The sequence below is a fragment of the Bufo bufo genome, chromosome 5 (genome assembly GCF_905171765.1).
Source record: "Bufo bufo chromosome 5, aBufBuf1.1, whole genome shotgun sequence".
NCBI lineage: Eukaryota > Metazoa > Chordata > Amphibia > Anura > Bufonidae > Bufo > Bufo bufo.
Genome location: NC_053393.1, coordinates 513,332,730 through 513,354,120, shown reverse-complemented (window position 1 = coordinate 513,354,120; position 21,391 = coordinate 513,332,730). Strand labels below are relative to the sequence as shown.

Below are 21,391 nucleotides of genomic sequence, written 5' to 3'. Positions count from 1 at the left end.
GAACGTCTATAGTGCATATTAGGGCTCATGCACACGAACGTATTTTCTTTCCGTGTCTGTTGTTTTTTTGCGGACTGTATGTGGAACCATTCATTTCAACGGGTCCGCAAAAAAAAGGGAAGGTATTCTGTGTGCATTCCTTTTCCGTACGTCCGTATTTCCGTTCCGGATAAAAATAGAACATGTCCTATTATTGTCCGCATTACAGACAAGGACAGGACTGTTCTATTAGGGAAAAGCTGTTCCGTTCCGCAAAATATGGAATGCACACGGACGTCATCTGTATTTGTGGATCAGTTTCTTGCAGACCGCAAAATACATATGGTCGTGTGCATGAGCCCTTACATTGCGTTTGGGTGTTTTTAATGTGTTTTGCATTTATTTTATAATGCAGAATGCTTTTTGCTGTCGTCCTTAGATTTTTGCTGCAAAAATAACCTGAAAAAAAGATAAAAAAAATAAAAAAAAGTGAAGGAAAGCAAAAACGTCTTTAACATCTCTGTAGTGCATTCTGGCAAAGATTACCCTGCCGGAATCCTCTGGATCCGGCGCTGCTCGATACAAAAGGAATGCCTGCCGGCCCTATCAAGAATAATGGGGTCCGGCAGAGATCTGTACACTGTTCTGGCGGACAAGTGGAGAGTTGGCCGGACACAAACTGCTGCATGTTGTGGTTTGTGTCCGGACAATTCTCTGACTGCCGGAACAGCATGCCGGCCAACCCGGAGGTGTGAAATTATCCTAAAGGTTAAACTCTGTACTCATAGGGCTTGTCCCACCATTACAACCAATATTATATCAAATAATCATGGGATTTTATATAAAGTCTGCAATGTACAGAAGTTAAAAATGATTTATTGTTTGCTTAATATAGACCTTACAAATCTGAAATGGCGCCCCCTATGGTTTATGACTAGTTTAAAGGGTTGGGTGCACATCCTAATAATCAATCTTAGGGCAGTTCTTTTGTACAAAAGGCAGAGGATCTGCATTGTGCCATTATCTATAGAAGGAAGGTGGTCGGGAACCTGAAGGCCCATTTACAAAGGCCGACAGTCGGGGCAATTATCGGGAAAGAACATTCCTAGGAATGCTCTTTCCTGATAATTGTCCAGTGCGAAATTTCTGTCGATCATCGGCAGGCTCAATCATTGGGTGAAGCATTGCTAATTCATCGTTCCTCGGCAGTAGATTGTCCTGTATTAACAGGACTGCCCAGAAACTAATGATACTCTATGGGGACAATCGATCACAGGAGGGATCTTTAGTCCCCATACAGAGTAAATGCAGCTCTCACTTCCTCTGACAAGCAGGCAATGATCAGGAACAAATGGTCCATTCCTAATAATTGCCTGCAGTTTCGATCCGTGTGAAAAACAGTGGAGGATGTAAAAAGTCACTTGCAGTTAAAGGGATTGTCCCATTAAATAATCTACATTTTTCAATCCAACACCTGGATCTGAATACTTTAGTAATTGCATGTAATTAAAAATTTAGTACAGCCAGTGAATTATTCACTGAAAGCTATCTGTATAGCGCCACCTGCTGTTGGCTCTTTTTCTCATTTCTCTCTCCTGCTCACTGAGATGGAAGCACATGCTCCGTTTCATCCTTCAACTGCCACTAACGGCAGTAGAAAGGAGAAAGTGGGCTATATAATCTCTGGATCCATGTGAGGTACAGGGTAAGTTTGTTAGAAAGGAAAATTCCTCAATTAATAGGGGTTGACCACTTTCTACCATGACTTTTTGATATATAGGTTATGTAGGGGTACTCCACTGGTGGTGGCAGCTCTAATTAGCAAGTGTTCAAGTTTTCAGTTCTTCTGCAGCCCCACCACTGAAAAAAGTTAGCATTACATGGTGTCCATTGAAATAAATGGGCTGTCAGGGTGATAAATGGACATTACTGGTCCTCCAGAAGAGACGCTCTTCGTAACTGCTCTCTTCACTCTGGTTAATTGATGGAGGCCTCGAAAGAGGGATCCCCCAACATAAACCAGGTTACCCTGATATGGTAACCTGGTTTTCTTAAACCTTTTGACCCCCTTAGGTGCCAGTTCTACTTTGACACCTTCTATAGCTACACCCCTGGTCTTGACAGGAGCAGCAGAGTGGATGTTCATCCTAAATCTCAACATGGCCACACAGGGGCAAACACACCAGACACAAGAGACAGGAAAGCCCATTCACTTACATCACTGATATATTCGGTACATTTTTTGGCAAATTCAACACTTCTGTCTTCCAGCACAGGATTAGGGAAAACCTGAAATCAAATAAGGTCATTTAGTTCACCGATAGATAAAAGCAGTCAACTAAACCCAAGAGACACTAGGGGAGAGATTTACCTTTTCCTCCTCGTCACTGTCATCTACTGTAGAGTCAATGATAATGGGAATTTTCATCTTGACGGATGGTGAAGAAACGAATCTGAACCAGCAGCACAACAAAATCCAAGTCTGTGTCCTGTGAAATGAGGCAATGAACTGGACTACAGATGATGTCTCCTTAGCTGTGCAACGCTTATCGCCGGCTCACCCGTATATGGTTCTCCATGCCCCTTATCTGAGAGTTTTCCTGATAGAGAGAGAAGAATAGCTCAAGTGGCCGTCACTTACAATGTAGCCAGACTCTGATAATATATATTTAGATGGTTGACTGCAGTGCATTTCATGCCACAAGCACCTCAATAACCCTCCCCCCCCCCTCTCAATTACATAAACAGTCCAAATTTTTTGCAAAATAAAATTAGTGTGTGCAAATTTTGCAGTCCATTAAAAAACAAAGCCGTGACTTCACTCACATTACATTTTCTATTTATTCATTTATTTATTTTTGGAAAATAAAATCAATAAAAAGTCAATTATATGAATATGGGGTTCTAAGGGTGGGTTCACATCATGTTTTTCCCACTCTGCGGTTTTTGTCCGGCTGCCTCTGGCCATGTTTGCCATGCTGGGGCCAGGCCGAACTTCTGGCTGCACACGTCTGCAAGCGTTAGTACGGAGCCAGCAGGCTGTTCCCGTGCCGGACGAGCCTAACGCTAGTATGAAAGAAGCCTAACGTGTACGGGGACTTGGGGACAGGCTGAATAGACAGGCTGCGGTCGTTTGCCTATTGGAAACCCATTTCACTGAAGAGGCTGCAATGCGGACTAAAGGTCCATTCACACGTCCGTATGTGTTTTGCGGACCCGCAAAACACGGACACCGGCAATGCGCGTTCCGCATTTTGCGGACCGCACATCGGCACTCTCATAGAAAATGCCTTTTCTTGTCCGCAATATACAGTCATCATACAGTCATCCTGTCTTTGGATGCCTCCAAGGCTTTCGACAGGGTGCAGTGGAAATTTCTATGGAAGGTGTTGGAAAGGATGGGATTTGGTATAAGGTTCATTAGTATGGTTAGGCTTTTGTATAATTCTCCTATTGCGAAACTGAATCTTAATGGAAGTCTTACCCCGAGATTTAGGTTCACAAGAGGTACTCGTCAAGGTTGACCACTCTCTCAGTTACTGTTCGATACTTATATCGAGTCTCTGGCACTCAGGGTTAGGCAAGATACAGGGATTGAGGGTTTTGGAGTATTGGGATTAGAGGATCGGATATCGATATATGCGGACGAGGTCCCATTTTTTATAAATTGTACTAATATAATGCTCCCAAGAATTACTCGTATAGTTGACTCTTTTGGGGAAGTTCCAGGTCTGGACATTAATTGGTCAAAGACTACTCTCATGTTATTGGATAACTTTGAGTATCGGAGCGAGGGGCCTTTGACTATGTTAAAGGTGGTTGATTCATTTGAATATTTGGGTATGTTGATATCCCCTAGGGTTGAAGATTTTACTCAACTTAATTTGACTCCATTGATAACGAAACGGAGATAAAAAATTACGATATGGCTTTGATTACCTTTGACTAGATCTTTGGACTATTTCTTTGGTTAAGAATTTGATTTCATCTCAACTTCTCTATATCCTTAGGAATTCACCAATTTGGATTGAAGACAAGTTCTTCAAACTTATTGAGAGGCTGATTAATGACCTTTTCTGGGGAAGAAAACGAGTGAGGTTAAAGCTGGATAATTTTTATAAGCCGCTTGAGGAGGGAGGGTTGGATCTTCCTTACTTTAAGGGTTACTTTCTGGCTGGGCAATTATGTTTTTTCTGTAAATGGGAGAAGAGTCCGCTGTGTAAGATCTTGGTGGAATGTTCTCCATTTGATAATATTTTTACTCTGCTGGATTCGGGGAGATTAATTAATGTTGAACATGAATTTAGAGCGACAGGAAAGCTATTCTCTAGATCCTGAACTATTATTAGAAGCTGGGTGGGGATAAAGGGTTCTCTTTTGTGCACTCCTCTTTGGCATCATTTTTACCTACAGGATGTTCATAAATTTTTTGGGGATAGGTTTTGGCAGAAAAGTCATTTTATTTATGTTTCACAGGTGTTCAGGAACGGTGAGGTACTTTACTTTTCTGATCTATCGCGCACAGGTAACTTAGGTAATTTAAGTTGGTTTAGGGCTCTTTCACACCTGCGTTCTTGTCTTCCGGCATAGAGTTCCGTCATCGGGGCTCTATGCCGGAAGAATCCTGATCAGGATTATCCCAATGCATTCTGAATGGAGTGAAATCCGTTCAGGATGCATCAGGATGTCTTCAGTTCCGGAACGGAACGTTTTTTGGCCGGAGAAAATGGGCGCTCCAGAGTGACGTCAGGGCGCCCCAAGCGCATGGATCATGTGATCGCATTGGACACGTCATCCATGCGCATGGGGCGCTCTGACGTCACTCTGGAGCTCCCCAGGAGCCGCACGGACTGTAAGTATACCGCTCCCCCGCTCCCCGCTCCTACTATGGCAACCAGGACCTTAATAGCGTCCTGGCTGCCATAGTAACACTGAAAGCATTTTGAAGACGGTTCCGTCTTCAAATGCTTTCAGTACACTTGCGTTTTTCCGGATCCGGAGTGTAATTCCGGCAAGTGGAGTGCACGCCGGATCCGGACAACGCAAGTGTGAAAGAGCCCTTAGGTATTTTCAGATACGCTCAGCACTATCTAGCGTAAAAGAAGTCTACTTGTTGGAGATAGACACTTCTTCACAATTGAACGTTTTGATAGAGACCTCAGGCCAGAAGGGCAAGATCTCTCAACTATATAAATTATTAGTTGGGTCATTATTTGACAAGGTCGATTCCCCAGGTCAGAAGGCTTGGGGAATTGACTGTCCAAGGGTCACGTCACAGGAATGGGGAAATATTTACGCTTATTTAAGATTAGTATCACATAATGCAAATCACATTTTGGTACAGTTTAATATTTTACACAGAGTGTATATCACGCCGATTTGGCTTAATAAATGTGGATTAAGAGAATCTACGAAATGCCCACGGTGTGATTTCTTACACATGCTTTGGTTATGTCCGGATCTTAAAGCTTATTGGGGTTCAATTCAGAATTTTATCAGCCAAAAATTGAGGGTAGTAATTCCGTTTAACCTGAATGTTGGATATTGAGTAACTTAACCAGGGTAAATTGCCATAAGGATAAAAAGATTCTTTTGATTAGAATTAGGTTTCTAGCCAGACTGTTGATCGTTCAAGTTTGGAGCTCACAAAATATTCCTCAGCTTAATGGTTGCAATTGGTCAATAAAGTTAATAGATATGAGAAGGTCTTATATAAACAAAGAAATGGTCCAAGTTATGGGGAGGTTGGAAGTGGTAGTTCTTTTCTATGTCTCTCCCCCCTCCCTCCACGTAAAAAAAAAGAGACGGTAGGTTTGGGTTGTCCGGAATGGGAAAGGGAAGGAAAAAAGGAAAATAAGGAATAAGAAATACGATGTCACTGATTAAATATGTATTTGTTTTGGTGTCTCTTAAATAAAAATAAATAAATAAAAAAGAAGTCTAACGTGTACAAAAAAACATATACATTAAACGGATGCCTCAGACTGATTCCATACTGGGACATGCATTCCCCATAGAGTTCTATTGTAAAAAAAAAAAAAAAAAGTTACCGGATTCTGCAGGATACAAGAATGTGATGTGCTGCATTTTTGTATCTTTTTTTTTTTTCTTCTAACGTATACGTCAAACGGAGGTATAAAACGTGATGCGAACCCACCCTAAACCACACAACTCCATGGGTTTACCGACTAGAATTAATTTTCCCCGCCCAGTGACACTCCCGGTCACCCACTATACAGAGTACTACAACACAGCCCCAGAGGGCAATGCATGGAGTACAGCCTCCACGTGCTGCAGTACAGGCTCTGTCAGCTGTCAGATGCACAGAGACATCCTCTCATTGAAGCAATGACGATTCACAAGGGCCAGATGAAGCGCTGACGCATGAATTAAGTTCACTTACTGCATGTATGCAAGTCCGTCCCATGCCACATCCTATTTGTACTTGGCTTTTGTATCCAGTCACTGATGCACTCAGCTTTATATGTATCCAGCTTGTCAATGTATTCAGCCATTGATGTACTCAGCGACCAATTTTGGAGGAATAAAAAGCCTGTTGCACCGAATGGTGAGTGCATGCAAATGGTGAATATTTTCCTATCCGTTGAAAACCCAACTTCTAGAAGGAATAATAAAGGGATGGTACAACACAGAGTCATAAGAATAGATACTCCAGAACTGGTATTACATGGGGAGTTGCAGCATCTCTAAAGGGGTGATCTGGATCTGTAAAATGAAAGGCCTATTTTTATTTTACAGTCCCAGATAACCATTTTAAGCACAATGGCTTCATTTATTGTACATGATTTGTGTTACAATCAGTCTACTCTGTATACATAACACAATGAACAGCTACACTGGTCGCATTTATGCAAACTGCTCATTTCTGCAGGATAACACAGCTATTTCCATTTTAGCCTGGCACCTGAACATAACGCATGCTCCAGCACAGCATCAACGTTTCATATCCATAACTGTCATTAATACAGAATCTTACATTGAAACAATGTATCTTGCTGCATACTAATTCCAGAGGCGAGCCATGAAAATAGAGAACTCCTGGGAGTTTGAGGCAAGCTGCATTAAACAGGGGCGTATCTATAGGGGAAGCAGCTGCTACGGGGCTCAAACTCCGAAGGGGCTTGCCCGAGTGTTGGACTGAAAGATTTTATTGGGCCCCCTCAACAGTATTATACAATGACAGTATACAGGGAGTGCAGAATTATTAGGCAAGTTGTATTTTTGAGGATTAATTTTATTATTGAACAACAACCATGTTCTCAATGAACCCAAAAAACTCATTAATATCAAAGCTGAATATTTTTGGAAGTAGTTTTTAGTTTGTTTTTAGTTTTAGCTATTTTAGGGGGATATCTGTGTGTGCAGGTGACTATTACTGTGCATAATTATTAGGCAACTTAACAAAAAACAAATATATACCCATTTCAATTATTTATTTTTACCAGTGAAACCAATATAACATCTCAACATTCACAAATATACATTTCTGACATTCAAAAACAAAACAAAAACAAATCAGTGACCAATATAGCCACCATTCTTTGCAAGGACACTCAAAAGCCTGCCATCCATGGATTCTGTCAGTGTTTTGATCTGTTCACCATCAACATTGCGTGCAGCAGCAACCACAGCCTCCCAGACACTGTTCAGAGAGGTGTACTGTTTTCCCTCCTTGTAAATCTCACATTTGATGATGGACCACAGGTTCTCAATGGGGTTCAGATCAGGTGAACAAGGAGGCCATGTCATTAGATTTTCTTCTTTTATACCCTTTCTTGCCAGCCACGCTGTGGAGTACTTGGACGCGTGTGATGGAGCATTGTCCTGCATGAAAATCATGTTTTTCTTGAAGGATGCAGACTTCTTCCTGTACCACTGCTTGAAGAAGGTGTCTTCCAGAAACTGGCAGTAGGACTGGGAGTTGAGCTTGACTCCATCCTCAACCCGAAAAGGCCCCACAAGTTCATCTTTGATGATACCAGCCCAAACCAGTACTCCACCTCCACCTTGCTGGCGTCTGAGTCGGACTGGAGCTCTCTGCCCTTTACCAATCCAGCCACGGGCCCATCCATCTGGCCCATCAAGACTCACTCTCATTTCATCAGTCCATAAAACCTTAGAAAAATCAGTCTTGAGATATTTCTTGGCCCAGTCTTGACGTTTCAGCTTGTGTGTCTTGTTCAGTGGTGGTCGTCTTTCAGCCTTTCTTACCTTGGCCATGTCTCTGAGTATTGCACACCTTGTGCTTTTGGGCACTCCAGTGATGTTGCAGCTCTGAAATATGGCCAAACTGGTGGCAAGTGGCATCTTGGCAGCTGCACGCTTGACTTTTCTCAGTTCATGGGCAGTTATTTTGCACCTTGGTTTTTCCACACGCTTCTTGCGACCCTGTTGACTATTTTGAATGAAACGCTTGATTGTTCGATGATCACGCTTCAGAAGCTTTGCAATTTTAAGAGTGCTGCATCCCTCTGCAAGATATCTCACTATTTTTGACTTTTCTGAGCCTGTCAAGTCCTTCTTTTGACCCATTTTGCCAAAGGAAAGGAAGTTGCCTAATAATTATGCACACCTAATATAGGGTGTTGATGTCATTAGACCACACCCCTTCTCATTACAGAGATGCACATCACCTAATATGCTTAATTGGTAGTAGGCTTTCGAGCCTATACAGCTTGGAGTAAGACAACATGCATAAAGAGGATGATGTGGTCAAAATACTCATTTGCCTAATAATTCTGCACGCAGTGTATACACAGTCACATGACATATAGTATATATGAGTAGGGAACAGGTGGAGAGCTATCTTGATTAGCTGCAGGAGTGAGGGTTGATGGGGGAAGGGGGGGGTTGTTAAAATATTTGCTGTGGGGCCCAGTCGGTTCTAGTTACGCCACTGGCATTAAAGATGCTGCCCACTATGGACAAATCATTTTTAGTTCGGAGGATCCTGCAGAGGTCATCTGTAATGTGTGTGGGGTACCCAGCAGCAAGTGTGCAATTACCCTGCAGCGCCCCCTTAGGAGACTGGAGCATCACATGTTTCTATTGAAATCATCAGACTGTCAGTGTAACGTACGGATGTGCCGGCTCCTCCAAAACTGTACGATATTCTCTGTAGCGTCTCTCCACTCTCTAACTTAATACCTTCTAGGTCTCCAGCATCTGAGATGTGTGTTATGCTTTCTGCAGTTATAACACAGACCTTTATAATATGCACTAGTAGCTGCTGCAGAACCTCTTTAAAAAAAAATTAAAAATGGAGCAATACACCCCGTCTGATAAACACCATAAAAATAAATTAAAAAAAGTGCAAAAAAAAGCCATTTTTGTCACCTTACATCACAAAAAGTGCAACACCAAGTGATAAGGCATATGTCCCACAAAATGATACTAATAAAACCGTCACCTCATCCCGCAAAAAATGAGCCCCTACATAAGAAAATCGCTCAAAAAATTAAAAAAAAACTATAGCTCTCAGAACATGGAGACATTAAAACATCATTTTTTGTTTTCAAAAATGCCATTATTGTGTTAAAGTGAAATAAATAAATAAAAAGTACACATATTAGGTATCGCCACATCCGTAACAACCAGCTCTATAAAAATATCACATGACCTAACCACTTACATGAACACCGTAATAAAAATAAAATAAAAACTTTGCCAAAAAAGAAATTTTTTGTCACCTAACATCACAAAGTGCAACACCAAGCGATCAAAAAGGTGTATGCCCCCCAAAATAGTGCCAATAAAACTGTCACCTCATCCTGCAAAAAATGAGACCCTAACTAATCGGTCAAAAAATAAAAAAGCTATGGCTCTCAGACTGTGGAGACACTAAAACATAATTTTTTTGCTTTCAAAAATGCTATTATTGTGTAAAACTTAAATAAATAAGAAAAAGTATACATATTAGGTATTGCCGCGTCCGTAACAACCTGCTCTATAAAAATATCACATGACTTAACCACTCAGGTGAACGCTGTAAAAATAAATAAATAAAAAATGTGCTAAAACAACCAATTTTTTTGTCAGCTTGCCCCATAAAGTGTAATAATGAATGATCAAAAAATCATATGTACCCAAAAATGGTATCAATAAAAACCATCAACTCTTCCTGCAAAAAACAAGCCCCTGCACAAGACGATTGGCAGAAAAATAAAAAAATATGGCATTCAGAAAATGGAAACACGAAAACAATTATTTTTCGAAAATTCTTTATTATGTAAAACAAACAAACAAACAAACAAAGAAAGTAGACATATTTGATATCATTGCGTCCGTAACAACCTGCTCTATAAAAATAGCACATAATCTTCCCTGTCAGATGAATATTGTAAAAAATAAAAAACAGTGCCAAAATATTTTTGGTTACCTTGCCTCACAAAAAACATAATATAGAGCAATTAAAAATCATATGTACCCCAAAATAGTACCAACAAAACTGGCACCTTATCCCCTAGTTTCCAAAATGGGGTCAACTTTTGGAAGTTTCTACTGAAAGGGTGCTTCAGGGGGGCTACAAATAGGACATGGCATCTGAAAACCAGTTCAGCAAAATCTGCCTTCCAAAAACCATCCTTTTCTTCTGCGCCCTGCCGTCTGCCCTTACATCAGTTTACGACCACATGTGGGGTGTTTCTGTAAACCGCAGAATCAGGGTAATAAATATTACGTTTTGTTTGGCTGTTAACCCTCGATGTGTTAAAGAAAAAAATGGATTAAAATGGAAAATCTGCCCAAAAAAGTGAAATTTAGAAATGTAATCTCCATTTTCCTTTAATTCTTGTGGAACACCTAAAGGGTTACCAAAGTTTGTAAAATCAGTTTTGAGCAACTTGAGGGGTGTAGTTTCTACAATGGGGTCATTTATGGGGGGTTCTACTGTGTAAGCCCCACAATGTGACTTCCGACCTGAACTGGTCCTTAAGTGGGTTTTTAAAATTTTCTTAAAAGTTTAATAATTGCTTCTAAAATTCTAAGCCTTCTAACATCTTAAAAAAATAAAATGACATTTACAAAATGATGCCAACATGAAATAGACATATGGGGAATGTTAAGTAATGAATATTTTATGAAGTATTACTTTCTGCTTTAAAAAGCAAAGAAATTGAAATTTTAAAAATTGCTAATTTTTCAAAATTTGGGGTAAATTTGGGATTTTTTCATAAATAAAAAGGTGAAATATAGTGACTCAAATTTATGACTATCATGGAGTACAATGTGTCACGAGAAAACAATCTCAGAATGTCTTGGCTAAATAAAAGTGTTCCAAAGTTATTACCACAAAGTGACACATGTCAAATTTGCTAAATTAGGCCTGGTCAGGAAGGGGGCAAATGGTCCGGCCTGGAAGTGGATAAGAAATTTGCATGGGGGACTAGGTGCATCCCTGCATGCTGGATTTTGCTGGATCCAGCAATGCCGGATTCTCTAGTTCAACGCCAGATGCCCATTGACTGTAATGAGGTCCTGCGATGATCCAGCCACTTTCCATATAACGTTTTTTTTAGTCCAGCCAACAGCCTGCGTTTGTGCTGGATCAGGCAGCCGGATGTGCTTGACGGAGATGTGAACGAGGCCTTATGGTTATGAACTTCTCGGAAAAGTATTTGATCGGGCATGAAACCAAACCTGAATGATGATCTAAACTTCAGCGGCACGCTCAGAGATAAGCCTGGTATGGCACACATCACAGGGCTCGCTCAGATGAAGCACGGTCTGCAGAAAACAGAGCACTTGAGCGGTGAATTCCTCATTCTCTGTGCAGCCAGCAGTTCAGAGCAAGTTAATATTTAATATGGAAAATAATCTTCCTGCTTAGACAGAACATTTTGAGAAAATCAGCTTAAAGCCGTAGTCTGTATGTATTCACATAAATCTGTCTTTATTGGAATCTCACGGTGCTTAAAGGGGTAGTCTACAAAACAGTGCCACGCTTGTCTGAGTTACATTTAATTAAAATTAGGAAAATTAGAAGTAGGCGGTCTTAAACATACATGGGAAGAATCTATCATAGCTTTTGGTGTCAGTTTTAAGTCTGTCTTTGCTTTCTGAGATTGCCCGAAATTTATGAAATGACTCACAGTAATAATATATTTGGCGCAAGAGCAATGTGGTGTATACCTATGTCTGTAAAAGTACAGCAGGGGGTTGAATGGCGTGGAGATGCAACTTTTTGCGACTTTTTAAAATGTCACACATTATAAATAATACTTAAAGGTCTTCTAATCTGAAATTCTGACCTACTTTTTACTCCACTTCTAAAAGCGGTGAGGCTCACCAAATGTGGCAAAAAATATGCAACAAATGTCGCACACTGGCACAACTTTCGACATTTTTACACCACAAAACTGGTTTAGTAGACTTGATAAATGTCCCTCACAATCCCTTAATGTGTAAGCAACCTGTCCAATATTGCAATTAAGTTGCAAATTGATGTTTGAGAATCATTAGGCCTCATTCATATGTCCATGTCGACATCCGTGACAAGGTGGTCAGTGGTTCATCTATGAATATGTCCATGAAGGATCCATGTTTGGTCCATATGTCTGTTTTTTTGCCGTCCGTGTGTCATCCATATTCCATGGACACTATGGCTTAAAATTTGTTTCTAGAGCATCTTCTACCAATGGTTTGTGAAAACCAAGGACCAAACACGGATGGCATACATGTTGTGTCTGTGATCTTCATGGAACCATAGACTTTAATGTGAGTGAGGAATCCGTAATAACAGATAAAATAGGGCATGCTTCCTGGTGTCACCAGGGACCCACAGTCTGTGGAAAACCACTGATGTATGGATGCGTGAGCAGTCCATAGAGACCATGGACAGCACACATATGTGATTCACTGACATGTGAAAGAGGCCTTTTAGGAGGCCATTTTTGTTTCAATAAATGCAGATGGATTATCAGAACAGAGAGCACCAGTTAATGAGTCTTTCAGCTATAACTAGTGAAGATCAAAGTCACATATACCCTGACTGTCCAGGTTCAGCAAGCAGAGGTGGACTGGGAACTTAGAGGCCCTGGAAAAAAAATTAAAAAATGTTGTAGGTGGGTCCAAGCTGACAGAAGGTGTGGCAACACAAGTAGATGGGGCCAATACAAGTTGTCAGGGTCAGTAATACCATAATGCAGCACAAAATACCACCTCAGAAGAACTAACTACCACAGTGCCGCATACTATACCTCCCCAGAAGCTGTCCCGTTGTGGTGGCCATCAATAGCTGCCCGTTCTGTCCCCCTCATCCTCCAATTGCCTGTAATATGGATATTAAGCAGGGGATTAAGAGGTGAGATGTGGGACACAATATCAAGCCAGCCCTACCTTCAGCATGCTGCCTGGACTTCCTCTAATAATTACCCCTAAAGTTCCCCCAGTAGTATGTACCCGGCCATCAGCAGTGAGGAGGGTTTGAGTGTCCCTATGGGGCAATGGCCCACCTGGAAAATTCCCTGTAGGGTCTATGGCCAGTGTGCCCCTGTCAGCAGGTTAAACACTTATTTAGGGTACTACTCCAAGTGTCCATACCAATATCCATCATGTTCCAAGATCCAGAAAAAACATTGGAGTCTCATGCGTAACTCGTTATACCAAGTACAGCTCCTCTACTTGGAGCTGACATAACTAGTACAGATAGCTAGTGATAACATCAGTCACTGAAAGACTATTGGTGCCCATGCACATAAGGGTAAAGTCGGCCAAACCAGCAAATTCAGACGAGACCAACCATCTGATCAGTAGATGTTGGGGGAAAGATGCCTCGGTTATGCCATTTTTCGTCATGCGGATCCTTTGTTCTCACAGGAGATAAGCAATCACCAGAGGTGTCTGGCAGTGGTTTATGGCACTCTCCCCATTGAGAAGATGTGCATTCTTGGCTGACTTGATTGTGCACTTGTATTGGGGGTCAAGAGATAGAGCTTTTGGCCGAACAAATGTTTGTCTGCCAGCTATTGAAGGTGTATGCCCATCCTTAGTCTACTTGGAGACTACCATCAGCTTCAAGAGAAAGGGACAAGCAGGACACTTAGAGAGGCAAGTTTGAATGACAATATATATGGAGAATCCTTTAAGCTGTCACTACATATGGAGGATGCTGTGGTTGAAATTGTACAGAGGGGCCATCACCGTTAGGGTATGTTCACACTGTAGATTTTGCTGCAGCATCTATTAATTTTTTTCCACTTTGAACACTGCAAACCGGCTCGTAGTTTAACCACATTAAATGGAGCTTAACAGCAAATGGACAAGTGGTTTTTCTCTGGACTTCGCACCAAGAAGGGACAAGCTTTTAAATCACAGAATCCGAGACAAAATTCTGATGGCTAAAGACGCCATGTGAAAGGACAGTTATAATTGGATCGCCCAGCAAGGACCTCAAGTTGTAGTAAGCTTTTCTTATGCGAAAAAGTTGATGGCACAAAAACTTTTTTTCTATAGGAACATTAAAAATTTGTCATGGATTTTATAATTTGTGGGTGAAACCAAGTCATCTCTAGAATCTGTCAGCAGGACCAGCTCTATTAAACCAGCATGTTGCTGGCATACAACGGTTTTTGTCAGTCTGAAACCCAGCATTTATGCCGGAAATCCCCATTGACTGCAAGTAGAGGATCTGGCAGGCTGCTGTGTGCCGGAACAGCCTGCTGGATCTTCTAACGGAGATGTGAACGAGGCCTTATGATCAGTTTGCATCAGGTCGTGTCACTTCCATCAGAGATCTGGAATAGCCCTCCCGTCAAAAATAACTGATCTGTGACGGAAGTGACACGACCTGATGCAAACTGATCATAACTGATGTTCAAAAGAACGGATTTATTTTTTATTTTTTTAAGTAGAACGGGAAGCAAAGGTGATGTGAACCCGCCCAACTCCGTTCAGAGGAAATCAGCTGTTTTTTAGCCCTTCAATCACATCAGCAACACTGCTTTCCTCCCTTAGCATCTCTGCCAACTTTCCCTGATGCTGAGATGCTAACTGCGCATGCGCTGATTGAAGATTCAACTGCCCATGCATGGTATTACAGGGCCATGCAAGAGGTCAATGAGGATGTCTGGCCCTGTCAGTCAGGTGGAGTGGGGAATGGCTAAGGGTGGCAATCGGAGGAGCTGAATTCCTCTGAGGGGCTAGGTCGTGCCCATCGGTGCACTGAAACCCTAGCTTAAACACGACTGTTTTCTCAGGAATGCGCCATGGATTTTAACAAAAAGATATTGTTTTATTTAGCAGGAAGGATCAACCCTACAACGTAGTATGCCTGGTTAGGCTAACGTCATACCTGCAGCAAAGCTAATCCGGAAGGATTTTCCAGAACAGAACAGCCTGCCCGAGCAATCTGGATCTGGCACAGCCGGATAGAGCCTTGCACTGCCGGACCCCATTGACTATAATTATATCCAGCACAGATAAGGCTGCTCCCCGGCATAAATGCTGGGATTCCGCCGAAGAAAATTGCTGCAAGCAGCATTTATACCGGGGAGTGGTGGAATCACCACCAGAACCAATTATAGTGAAGGGGCCCAGCAGACATGCAGCACTATCCAGCTATGCTGGATCTAGAGATCCCTGGCAGGCCATTCTTTGCCGAAACAGCCTGCCAGATTAGATTTGCCGCGAGTCTCAAAGTAGCCTTAGTGGGGTTTATCCAGCTGACAAGTGCTCTTTAAAAAACCATGCAGTTTTCTGCCATATTTTTCTAAAGTCCTGCTCACTATTTTGTAACATCTAACTGCTGTCCAAAAATATAAAAAAAGACCAAAACCGACCTAAAACTGGCTAACGCACACAGAACCCTACAGCCTAAAATCAGCATGATAAAAAGTCATCCTTCTCTATGGACAAAATAGACATGACACCTTATCCAGGACTGCTGCACAAGCTCCTACATCAAAGCAAGGGCACAGACACATTAGTGCAATATAAACTCCTGAATTAATAACCTCTCTACAAGTATGTGCGGCGAGTTATCCGAAGCTGGCATGCTGGTTTCTGGGTGGAATGAGCACTTGTCCCATGGTAACACCTGCTGGGTTTTTGATTGCCTACAGCAGCCTTAATCTAAACAGCGACTGGAACCAATTTGGAGCGTACATCGTGGAGGTCGTTCCAAGTCAGCAGGTACAGGGCATAACGAGAGTCGGAGACAAACACTGCCAAGAGTGAGATAACGGTCATGGCTATATGTCACATTGCTTCCATTTATGGGGGAGATATAAATAGCTGGTGGTTGGTGAATTATATTTTAGGAATACGATACAAATAGTCATTACAGTTTTTGATATATATCACAAATCTGAGCAATCCCCAATTAAAGGAACTCTAAACCTAGAAATGGATGCTAAAGGCAACATTTTCTGCATGATCCTAACCAGGGGCGTAACAATCGTGGTCGCAGAGGGTGTGACCGGGCCCGGCCCGCAGCCCTGCAATTTGCCGGAAGTGCTTTTAATGGCCAGTCGGGGCTTCTGTGCCTGGCCGCCGGCGCAGCACTGCGTACCTAACCTTACCCACCCCCACCCATACCCTCTCCGGACCAGCCCCACTAGACAATTTCTTGTGATGATCCTGCGAGACCCGTGACCTCAATGCCGGGTCTCGCGGGATCACACGGGATGACGCAGCGCACGCCGGACATGAAGGGGATTGCGGCAGCGTGAAAACAAGACAGCATCAACTGAAGTCCGGAGCGGAGAAGAGTAGGTAAATATTTTTATTTTTTTTGCATGTGCACACCGCCGGCTTCATACAGGGGGCACCTGGCAATGGCGGCACAGTGGCACGCCGCACTTACTAAACATAATGGTCGACACCACAGCTCACCTCCGGCCATATGAGGATGGGGCACAGCAAATCCTTCATACTGAGGGACAGTAATATGCAAAATAACTGTGGAGCCCCAGTTATGGGTCTTTAACACAGGCCCAGGGCAATAAATAAAATGTATATAGAGGGGGCAAAATGGAATATATATACAGAGGGGGCAAAATGGAATATATATACAGAGGGGGCAAAATGGAATATATACAGAGGGGGCAAAATTGAATATATACAGAGGGGGCAAAATGGAATATATACAGAGGGGGCAAAAAATGAAATTTATACTGAGGGGGTAAAATGGAATATATACAGAGGGGGCAAAATGGAATATATATATACAGAGGGGGCAAACAATGAAATATATACAGAGGGGGTAAAATGGAATTTTTACAGATGGGGAAAAATGGAACATACACTGCCTGTCAAAAAAAACGCCACGTGGATTTAACTCATAGCTATGAGTCTCCTATTGGATAATTACTGCATGGGCGATTATCTTTCAGCTGGCAACAAGTTATTTAACCACAACTGGTGCAATGCGTTGCTTCTCATTTCTTAAACAACCATGTCGAAAGACACATCTCGTGGTCGTGGAAAAGATGTTAGTCTGTTTGAGAAGGGTCAAATCATTGGCATGCATCAAGCAGAGAAAACCTCTAAGGAGATTGCAGAAACTACTAAAATTGGGTTAAGAACTGTCCAACGCATTATTAAAAACTGGAAGGATAGTGGGGACCCATCGTATTCGAGGAAGAAATGTGGCGGGGAAAAAAATACTGAATGATTGTGATCGGCAATCACTTAAACGTTTGGTGAAGTCAAATCGAAGAAAAACAACAGTAGAACTCAGGGCTATGTTTAATAGTGAAAGTAAGAGCATTTCCACACGCACAATGCGAAGGGAACTCAAGGGATTGGGACTGAACAGCTGTGTAGCCATAAGAAAACCACTAATCAGTGAGGCAAACCAGAAAAATTTGCTAGGGAGCATAAAGATTGGACTCTGGAGCAATGGAAAAAGGTCATGTGGTCTGATGAGTCCAGAATTACCCTGTTCCAGAGTGATGGGCACATCAGGGTAAGAAGAGAGGCAGATGAAGTGATGCAGCCATCATGCCTAGTGCCTACTGTACAAGCCTGTGGGGGCAGTGCTATGATCTGGGGTTGCTGCAGTTGGTCAGGTCTAGGTTCAGCAACAGTATGTGCTCCAAGAATGAGGTCAGCGGACTACCTGAACATACTGAATGAGCAGGTTATTCCATCAATGGATTTTTTCTTCCCTGCAGTGGCGTCTCTAGCTTTTAAATTTTGGGGGGGCACACTGGGGGCCAGGACAAAAGTAGGGGGGGCAGCTATAACAATGATACATTTACACAAGTACGCTTAGAAATGCTGCCATACTTTACCCAATACCTAAAACCGCAACAGGGAAGAAAAGTCCAGCTGTCTGGGGATGACACTTTTATAGAGAGGGGGATCTGTGGATGACACTGCTATGGGGGGGGATCTGTGGATGCCACATACCGTATATAGCATCTTATGCTATATGTGTCATCCACAGATCCACCCCATGACAGTGTCATCCCCATTTCCCCCTCCATAACAGTGTCATCCACAGATCTCCCTCCCCGCCTCTCACAGGAGTGTACATATATAAAATAAACATATTTCACATGAACACTTACAGTTACTTGGCTTGGCCCTTAGGGATCTCGGACGCCACTTCAACACTTGGTCGGTGGCTCGGCGGAGCTGATGTTGTGTTTTATCCTAATGAGAAAGATTTCATAATAAGGATTTGGAGGGGCAGAGGGATAGCAGAGCAGGGAGAGGCTGGTGCTGCTACTAGGGGGTCATACCATGGGGGAGTAATAAAACCCACCATAATGCCCCCCAGTAGAAATAATTCTCTTTATAATGTGCAAAACATACCCCCTTATGCCCCCAGTTGAGCTACTGTCCCCCATAATGTGCCAGTATAAAATACCCCTATATAATGTCCCAGTAAATGCCTCCATAGTGCTCCACTCCCCCCTCCCTGCTAGTGACCCCATAATGTACCAGTATAAAATGCCCCATATATCGTGCCCCAGTAGATGCCCTCAGTGTCCCCCATAATTTACAAGTATAAAATACTCCTTCTTAGTGCCCCCCGTAGATGACTCCATAGTACTCCTGTCTCCCCTTCTCCATAGTACCCACCATAATGTGTCCCAGTATAAAATGCTACTGTACAGAGCCCCCCAATGTACACTGCCAGTAACAAGAGCCCCCCAATGTGCCAGTAATAAGCCCCCATCACGTGCCAGTAACAAGAGCCCCCATCACGTGGCAGTAATAAGCCCCCCATCACGTGGCAGTAATAAGCCCCCCATCACGTGCCAGTAATAAGCCCCCTCATTACGTGCTAGTAATAAGCCCCCATTACGTGCCAGTAATAAGCCCCTCATTACGTGACAGTATTAAGCCCCCCCATCATGTGCCAGTATTAAGCCCCCCATCATGTGCCAGTAATAAGCCCCCCATTACGTGCCAGTATTAAGCCTCCCCATCATGTGCCAGTATTAAGCCCCCCATCATGTGCCAGTATTAAGCCCCCATCATGTGCCAGTATTAAGTCCCCCCCATCATGTGCTAATATTAAGTCCCCCCATCATCATGTGCCAGTATTAAGCCCCCCTCCATTGTAATAAGCCCCCCCCATTGTAATAAGCACCCCCATTGTAATAAGCCCCCCCATTGTAATAAGCCCCCCCATTGTAATAGGCCCCCTCCTCATTGTAATAAGCCCCCCTCATTGTAATAAGCCCCCCCCCATTGTAATAAGCCCCCCATTTTAATAAGCCTCCCCCATTGTAATAAGCCCCCCCATTGTAATAAGCCCCCCCATTGTAGTAAGCCCCCCATTGTAATAAGCCCCCCTCATTGTAATAAGCCCCCCATTGTAATAAACCCCCCATTGAAATAAGCCCCCCATTGTAATAAGCCCCCCTCATTGTAATAAGCCCCCCCATTGTAATAAGCCCCCCCCCCCTATTGTAATAAGCCCCCCATTTTAATAAGCCTCCCCCATTGTAATAAGTCCCCCCATTGTAATAAGCCCCCCATTGTAATAAGCCCCCCTCATTGTAATAAGCCCCCCCATTGTAATAAGCCCCCCCCCCCCCATTGTAATAAGCCCCCCCCCATTGTAATAAGTCCCCCCATTTTAATAAGCCTCCCCCATTGTAATAAGCCTCCCCCATTGTAATAAGCCCCCCATTGTAATAAGCCCCCCCATTGTAATAAGCCCCCCCATTGTAATAAGCCCCCCATTGTAATAAGCCCCCCTCATTGTAATAAGCCCCCCCATTGTAATAAGCCCCCCATTGTAATAAGCCCCCCCCCATTGTAATAAGCCCCCCTCATTGTAATAAGCCCCCCATTGTAATAAGCCCCCCCCCCATTGTAATAAGCCCCCCATTGTAATAAGCCCCCCCCCATTGTAATAAGCCCCCACAATGTGCCAGTAACACTATTGTGAAAAAAAAAAAAAAACACTTATTATACTTACCTCAGTGTCAGCGATGCGATGCAGACTCTTCCTGTGTCCCGCGCTGTAAGGCTCAGGCGGCGCGATGACGTCATCGCCCCGCCTGCGCCGGCCTCTGATAGGCTGCCGGCCTTGTGCCTGCAGCCTATCAGAGGAAGGGGAAGGGACACGCCTCTCCCTCCCCTGCACCTCCGCTGGCACAGGCAGATTACTAAGGAGATGAGCGCAATGGAAGCGCTCATCTCCCTGTGCCCGGCGGCGGCGGCGGTTCACTTAGGGGGGGGGGGCATTTTAGTTGGGGGGGCACATGGGGGGGCACAGCATGATGTAGGGGGGGGGCCGTGGCCCCCTCTGGCCCCCCCCCTGGCGACGCCACTGCTTCCCTGATGGCAGGGGCATATTCCAAGATGACAATGCCAGGATTCATCGGGCTCAAATTGTGAAAGAGTGGTTCAGGGAGCATGAGACATCATTTTCCCACATGGATTGGCCACCACAGAGTCCAGACCTTAACCCTATTGAGAATCTTTGGGATTTGCTAGAGAAGGCTTACCAGCAGTCAGACTCTACCATCATCAATGCAAGAAAAATTAATGCAACACTGGATGGAAATAAATCTTGTGACATTGCAGAAGCTTATCGAAACAATGCCACAGCGAATGCGTGCCGCAATCAAAGCTAAAGGCCGTCCAACTAAATATTTTTGGTGGCGACTTTTTTTTGGGATGGGCAGTGTATATACAGAGGGGAAAATGGAATATATATACAGAGGGGGCAAAAAATGAAATATATACAGAAGGGGCTCCGATACCATAATGTGCCTCAAAGGTTCAGGAGAAAGAAGAGGAGCGGAGCTGCCTTTGAGGCTAATTAGCACTAGAGACTATTTATTTGAAACAAAACCTATTCGACTTTATTGAGGATATAGAGGTTGGGCTCCAAGAGTAATTTCTGGTGGGTCCAAGAAACCCCAGTCCGACACTGTGTATACACAGAAGGTGGGCCCTCAGAATTATTTCCTCTGGTGGGCTC

At 43.3% G+C, this 21,391-nt stretch overlaps 1 protein-coding gene across 7 annotated transcripts in view; it reads right to left on the bottom strand.

Moving 5' to 3' along the window:
* NEBL (nebulette) overlaps positions 1–21,391 on the bottom strand; it is a 277,903-nt gene that overhangs the window by 105,511 nt on the left and 151,001 nt on the right. For 5 of the 7 annotated variants that reach the window (XM_040434438.1, XM_040434443.1, XM_040434441.1 and 2 more), the window contains exons 3-4: positions 2,351–2,579; positions 2,197–2,268 (exon numbers count right to left, since the gene is read on the bottom strand). The exons of the other annotated variants lie outside the window; for them this stretch is intronic. In XM_040434438.1, coding sequence (XP_040290372.1) covers positions 2,197–2,268; positions 2,351–2,407 — 129 coding nt within the window. In that variant the 5' untranslated portion in view covers positions 2,408–2,579. The remainder of the gene's footprint in view (positions 1–2,196; positions 2,269–2,350; positions 2,580–21,391) is intronic. 7 annotated transcript variants of the gene reach the window in all.